Source organism: Hyposmocoma kahamanoa, unplaced genomic scaffold, assembly GCF_003589595.1.
Source record: "Hyposmocoma kahamanoa isolate Upper Pololo Valley unplaced genomic scaffold, ASM358959v1 84, whole genome shotgun sequence".
Lineage (NCBI taxonomy): Eukaryota > Metazoa > Arthropoda > Insecta > Lepidoptera > Cosmopterigidae > Hyposmocoma > Hyposmocoma kahamanoa.
Genome location: NW_020654229.1, coordinates 6,024,462 through 6,031,868, shown reverse-complemented (window position 1 = coordinate 6,031,868; position 7,407 = coordinate 6,024,462). Strand labels below are relative to the sequence as shown.

At 37.8% G+C, this 7,407-nt stretch overlaps 2 protein-coding genes across 2 annotated transcripts in view; one reads left to right on the top strand and one right to left on the bottom strand.

Moving 5' to 3' along the window:
- LOC113234433 (cuticle collagen 2C-like) overlaps positions 1 to 1,324 on the top strand; it is a gene marked incomplete at its 5' end in the record, with an annotated part of 1,579 nt that extends 255 nt beyond the window's left edge. The window contains one exon of the mRNA XM_026469743.1: positions 8 to 1,324. Within this exon, the coding sequence (XP_026325528.1) occupies positions 8 to 900 (893 nt within the window). The remainder of the gene's footprint in view (positions 1 to 7) is intronic.
- Positions 1,325 to 2,610: 1,286 nt separating this feature from the next.
- LOC113234432 lies at positions 2,611 to 7,392 on the bottom strand. Its single transcript, XM_026469742.1, has 3 exons — positions 7,288 to 7,392; positions 2,989 to 3,557; positions 2,611 to 2,838 (listed from the first exon to the last, which is right to left on the bottom strand). Exons 1-3 carry the CDS (start codon positions 7,310 to 7,312, stop codon positions 2,611 to 2,613), a joined length of 822 nt encoding a protein of 273 aa, XP_026325527.1. The 5' UTR covers positions 7,313 to 7,392.
- Between the last annotated feature and the right edge of the window lie 15 nt (positions 7,393 to 7,407).

The window sequence follows — 7,407 nt, the reverse complement described above, 5'->3', positions numbered from 1 at the left end:
ACACCAGGAACACCAGGAACACCAGGAACACCAGGAACACCAGGAACACCAGGAACACCAGGTACGCCAGGCACACCAGGTACGCCAGACACGCCAGACACTCCAGGCACATCAGCCACACCAGGCACACCATGCGCACCAGGTGCACCTGGGAAATCAGGACATCCAGGAAAGTACGGTCATCACGGACATCATGGAAAGCCAGGATATCTAGGCAAGCACGGCCATCACGGAAAACCAGGGCATCCAGGAGCACCGGGAACACCAAACACATATACTGAACAGAGCTTTAGTAAACACAGTCATCAGAGTTCTGAACAACATAGTGAACAGGGCTGTTCTGTCTACACCTGGCCACCAAAACACCCAGGAAAACCGTGGCCAAATGAACCATACACTCACAAACCAGTGCATCCAGGAACACCGGGAACACCGGGCACGCCTGGTACGCCAGGAACACCGGGAACACCCGGAACGCCAGGTACACCAGGCACACCAGGCACTCCTGGAACTTCAGGTACACCAGGCACATTAGTCACACCAGGAATGCCAGGCGTACCATGCCATCCAGGTGAGCACGGAAATCACGGAAAACCAGGACATCCATGCGCACCAGGAACACCAGGAACGCCAGGCGTACCAGGAACTCCAGGAACACCAGGCACACCTGGCACACCAGGTACACCAGGAACACCAGGTACACCAGGTACACCAGGAACTCCAGGTGTTCCGGGCACATCAGGAACACCATGTACCTCAGGTATTTCAGATACACCAGGTACTCCATGCATACCAGGAAAGCCAGGACACCGAATACTGCCAAAAGGAAAAGTCTGCATCTGCTATGACCACATTGATGAAATACCATACGCTGTGAGGAAACAGATTTTCCGTTACTAACGGAATTTAGAAACTCTATACATTTAAATAGTGCCACATCGTCTACCGCGTTTGAATTATTTTTGTTATTTTTGTGGTGTAAAAAAACCTATTACTTATTGGTTAATCCGTTGTCTGTTCAGAACCTTACAGGGCAGGTACGGCACTTCCACCCCACACGCAATTTACATACATAATCACCACTCATTGACGGAGAATGGATTTAGATTCTTCAGAAAAAGTTTTACGTTCCATGTAACAAAAGACGAACGATTTACGTCCGTGGTGTATGGAAGAAACTTTTTTGACAGATTCTGCGTTAATTAGTGTGATGTGTACTTAAAACGGTTTTTCAATAAGTCTCTCAATATATGTAGAGCTGTGGCTATATCGACATTCATTAAAAATACATATTATTTTTTTTAATGAGCAAGTAGAAAATACCTTAACTTATGTTAGGATGAAAAAAAAAATGTAATTTTGTTGATACAATAAAAAATGTACAATATGATTGTTTTTTTTTTCAATAGACTTTATATCACGTGACTAGACGTACAGGACGTAGCAACAAACACGCTTTGTTGTTGCAAAACAAAGAAGCGGTGATTATAATTTTTTTCTTCGGTCAACATATTCTAATAAAGTTTATTGTAGTAAAGGAAAACTTGTAAGAATTGGTGATAAATGACGTTTAAAAATAATTAATAGATTAAAAGTCGTTACTTTGTGAAGTCCATGTTATAAAAATGGAAGTAATATTATTTGCTACTCCGCGAACCTCGTAAAGGTTGAATCGAGTGAAGTTGCTGCGCTTCAGTTGTATATTTTTTCATACAATTAATTTTCCCACCCTCCGTGCACATAAAATAAAAAAGTTAATAAAATAAATGACACAAACGCAATAATTACAGACACATTCGCCACCACCACCAATATATCCGGCACGTGTTTCACCTCTCTAAGTGTCATCCTCAGGGGTTGTTGATTATTCGACACTCGGCCGACGAATGAGCTCTCTCAAAATTGACACGAGTAGAGTCACCTCTACTGGAGCTGAGTGTTTAAATGAAAAGCAATTAAAAAGTTTACTTTTTTAAATAAGATCAATATTACTTTAATGTTAAAGTCGCGTCATAGTACGAACTGAGTGAATGAATAGTAACAAAGCTGCCAATAAAACATCATAGTTTTAACATTATAATAAGCTTACATTAAGCGCGTCATGGTATGAGAAGTCAATGTAAGGTTAAAGTAATATTGTTTTAAGAGGTTGTGGTATGCCCCCTGATCTATTTCTGCCGCCAAGCAATAATGTGAGCATTATCGTATTTCGGATTTGAAGTGTATGGGCACACTCCGGACACTCCATATAAAGGTCGAAATATATTTACCTACTACTACTACATATAGCAAGGCGCAAATGTGTGCGTGAAGTGGCAGGGTTACCCATCACTTTCTCGTACTTATGTTACGTGGTCAGGGCGGCAAATAATATAATATAATTCTATAAATAGTATCCTAATAATTACATACGTTCAATAAGTATTTATATCGATATAATATTATATTTTTTCATTAATTCACTAACTAAAATAATGTTGAAGATTTATTTAAATTATATATTAAAATGTTATGTTTTGGACAGGTACTTTTAAATAAGGTAACCAAGGTATTTGAAATTGAACTCTCTATTCACATAACCCACAAAAAATAACTTTAGACAATTGAAAATCATTTATTTCTCAAATTATCAACTTTAGTTGGCTTAGGTTTTTGCGCGAGAGAACTATTCCCAGTTGTATTTGACGCATCCTTCACGTTTTCCTTAGACTTTTTGATTAACTCCTTAATTTTTTTAGCTATGTACACATCACTTGCCGTAGATGTTTCTGTTTGCTTCAAACGAGTTATAAAACCAGTTTTCTTATTCACGTGATCGACGTAAATGTTAATAGGAAACTGAAAAACAATAGTTGTAGTTTGATTATTTTTCATGGCTACATTTACAGAAACTAGTTTGTTTTCACCATTATTACTATCAAGTTTTGTTTCAAAATGGAAATTTGACACTTTTACTACCTTTATATTTTCGTTCTCTTCAGTACTTACACTCTTATTTCTTTTTTCTGCTGTGTCATCCGTTGCACGGGCTTGAATGTCTTTTCCAAATTGAGCATTACCTCTGACTGTTGTGTTTCCATTTTGTACATTGCTTTGAGTTACATTTTTATCAACTACATCGTCTGCTACAAACGCTGGATCTGCTACACCGTTACCAGTTAAAACAACATCGTTTTCAATATGGACTTTTTCATTCGCATCATCGTTATTAACCGTAGAAGTATCAATTATGCCTCCTTTCAAGTTAATCTGTGATTTCCCGTCATTTACTGTATCGTTTTCGTCAACCAGATTGTTAACTGCAATATTTTGGATACCTCCACCATTAAGTGCAACTGCCTGCTCTGTGATGTTTTCGACGTCTACCATGCTTACGCTAATATATTTCAAACCACTTCCAGATGTAGTACCAGGAGTAATAGGGGTGGCGTTAACCTCAGTTTCCTCCCCTTTAGCATTAGGCTCGCTCTGAACATCCACAGGGATTTTATTGTCATTTCCTTGGTTCTTAACATTTGGGCTATCTTCTGCTTTATTTTGACATATTATCAACGCACCTAGAATTAAAAATAGACCAAATAATTATAACTTTTTATTAAAAAAAATTGACCTCAAAATATTATCCGCCTTCGCTGTGCTCATCTCGCACACCTCTAGCCGTACGACGAGCTCTAGTGCGTGGGCAGTCAGTCACGAGCCGGCCAGTGTCAGTGCCCAACAAATCACCACCCATGAGCCGGACTGCTACATTCTGTAGCAGCTCCGGACCCAAAAACTTTCCATTACCTAAGTACAATGAATGAGATCAGATTATGGACTCATTCAGAGTGCAGGTGCGTGCGCTGTGGCGAGTTGGCGCGCGGGTCTTGGCGTCTTCCCTTTCGCAGTGCCGAAGCGGCTACGAGCGCGGGTAGATCCACACGTCAAAGTCGCAAACAGACGCAACACCAAGCACTGTGAAAGGTACGGGCGGACCGAGGCAATATCTACGTACATTTGATTTAGTCGCACGCGCGCCCGCCGCCACTCTGAATAAGGCCTATAGCATTGAAGGCACCGTACCGGCACCAAGCTTTTTATTTAATTGGTTAGGGCACTCCCAACAAACGCAATGAATGTCCTCGTCAAAACGAATCATGTGAGCCCATACCTACTGTACACTGTTGAGAAGTTCCCCACATCTCTCTGCCATTTCCATTATTAGATCAGCAGGTCGATTCAGAACCTTACGATAACTCTGTTGTCGACCGATTCGATTGTACATCGTACGATTTCTTTTAACTTTTATTCAGAAGAACCGAATCGAACGTCAAACTGTCGTATTCAAAACCGAACGGAAATGACGTCATACCCGTACGATTACTACTCGTACTTCTCGACCGGCAAAGGCGACAGACGTTATTCAGAACAGTTATTTGATGAAAGGCACCGAATGTGTATTGTTTAAGAATGTAATATGGAAATCTGGATTTTGTTAAATTTTATTAATTTATTTTAATACGAGACTAATGCATTCCTGTATTTTGACCTTTAAAGTCTTTAAAAAAAAGGAAAGAAAAGTAGATGATTATATTTCCACATGTATACCATGGCTCCTAGCATCAAGAAAAGAAGGAAAACAAGAAGGATTTTTATATCCCATAGGTAAAGGTGGTACGCCGCTTCACACTTTACATGTCGATCACATTGGACCCTTAACGGAAACCCGTAAGCAGTACAACCATATTTTGACTATTGTGGACGGTTTCACAAAATTCGTCTGGTTCTTTCCAACAAAAAGCACGTCTACTCAAGAAGTTTTGAATAAGTTGCAGATACATCAACAGACCTTTGGAAATCCAGTCAGAATAATTTCGGATATAGGAACTGCATTCACAAGTAATGATTTTGAATCTTATTGCAAAGAGGAAAATATTGAGCATGTAAAGATCACTACAGAACTTCCTAGAGGAAATGGTCAGGTAGAAAGAATTCATCGAACACTCATATCTGTTCTGACAAAATTTTCATTAGAAAAACCGGAAATATGGTATAGACTGGTAGGCAAAGAGCAAGCGCTCAATAGTACCTATCAAAGAAGTGTAAACACTACCCCGTATGAACTCATGTTTGGAATCAAACTAAAGAGGAAAGAAGATATTGCACTTCTAGAATTACTGCATCAAGAAGAAAGAAATAGTTTTATTGAAGACAGGGAACAGCTCAGAGTAAGTGCAAAGAAGCAAATGTTAGATATACAAGAGGAAAATAGAAGATATTTCAACAAGAAGAGGAAGAAAAGCAATGTTTACAAGGAAGGCGATCTTGTGTGCATAAGAAGGACTCAATTTGGTGCTGGCATGAAACTTAAATCAAAGTATCTAGAACCCTACAAGGTCACTAAAGTAAAGAGGAATAATAGATAAGATGTTGAAAAGGTCGATTCACAGGTTGAGGGCCCCAACAGAACCTCCACAGGGTCAGACTTTATGAAATCTTGGCCAGATTGTGACTAGAATTGTGGTTTTATTATTAAGGTAATTGTCAGTTTATTTTTTAAATTTTTTTATTTACACGAAATGGAATGAAAGACGAGTGAATGGTTGAAAGCTGTTATCTATTTTATTTTTATACCATATTATTTTTAAACGATTGTTAGATGTTACTTTTATGTTGGTACGATTACAGGTGTGATGAGGCAAATGTGTTTGAGGAGTGATTGTTGTCTGATGGCAGACATTTGTTCAGGATGGCCGAGTGTGGGATTGGTAAAAATGGACATACGAACGTGATGGAATGGAAGATGACAGGCATAAGTACTATCCAAATGGGCGAATGAGTGAGATGGTATGTTATTGGACTATTTAGTCAGATATAAAACGCAACTGTACTGGTTAGGTATTAACTACTATAAAAGACTTATATGACTAACAGTCGTATAAGGGGTCACTTATATGACCTGCTTGTTTATTGGGTTGTCACTTTTGATATGAGTAGTTTTCAATACCGGCCAAATATTGAACTTATGCTTTTACTGGAAGTATTCTACAGTAGGTAAATAGTTTATCGTAGTCTCCTTTACAACTATATTTAGTTTTTACGACTTACTTCCTTTCGCAATTAACAACATAGAAAATTATGTAATAGTCAGTACGTTCATAAGAAAAGTAACTTAAAATTTAAAGAGCGTAAATATATCACAGATCTTTCTACTGAACGAACTATTGAGATTTCATGTGTAGAATTGGATCCGTTTGTCGTCTTATGTGTATACAGGCCCCCCTCTGCTAATTTTAACGAGTTTGAATTAATTATGGAAGACAGTTTAAAGCGGATTTTTCCAACCAAAAAAACGTAGTAATATGTGGAGATTTCAATGTAAACCTGTTGGAAAACTGTTCTACTTCTGTAAGATTTATTAATTTATTTAAAAGTTTTAACTTGATTAATCTTTTCTAAGAACCAATTCGCATCACTGATTCCTTTTCTACTTGTATTGATAACATCTTTTGTAACACAGACGCAGTGTCGAAATCAATAATAAATTGCTTAAGATCAGACCATAGTGGCCAATTGGCTTCTTTTAATTGTAAAATGAGCAAGAAGGTAGACCAATTTCTCTGCAGACTGATTAACACAGAATTTATCATTAGATTTCAAAATAATATCGGCATTCGTTTAAATTCCCTACCCCATATACCGGAGGTTCCAAATACTTTAGCACGATATTTGGTTTAATTAAAAATGAATTTGATAATATATTTAAATCGAAAACATTAACTTTCCATAGAGAGACTAAATTCAACGACTGGGCAACAGTAGGCATTCATAAGAGAAGGTCTCGTTTGTATGAGCTATATGCTATGAAAACTTATAATACTAATTCCAATTTCATAGAATATGTTAGAATTTATTCAAAAATATTTAAAAAAGTATGTGTAGCTGCTAAGGTTAAGTTTCACAGCGACAAAATTAGACAATCGATAAATAAATCTGAAACTACTTGGAGCATAATTAATAAAGAGAACAGGCAGGGTTACTAAATATTTCAAACATCTTATTTGTAGGATTTTTACTTCGTTTTAAGTTCGGCCAACTCATGTGTGCAGGTTTCTTCACCGAAAAACGCATGGTAAATTTCAAGTTAGATTTCGAAAACTCGCACCTCTGAAAAACTCAGAGGTGCGAGTCAGGATTCGAACCCACGGTCTCTGCTTCACCAGGGTAAACCATTAGGCTACCAAGTACCATACCATTCTTGAACTTTGCCGCGAAGTATTCAGTTAAAAAAAAAGAAATTATAATTACCAATTAAAGCTATATACAACCGCATGATGTCGTCTAGTGATCTATTCTTTCATTAAATGGCAATTCTGTGGCCATTAATTGATTAAATCCAATTAAAATTTATTGTTTTCTTTGCACGTG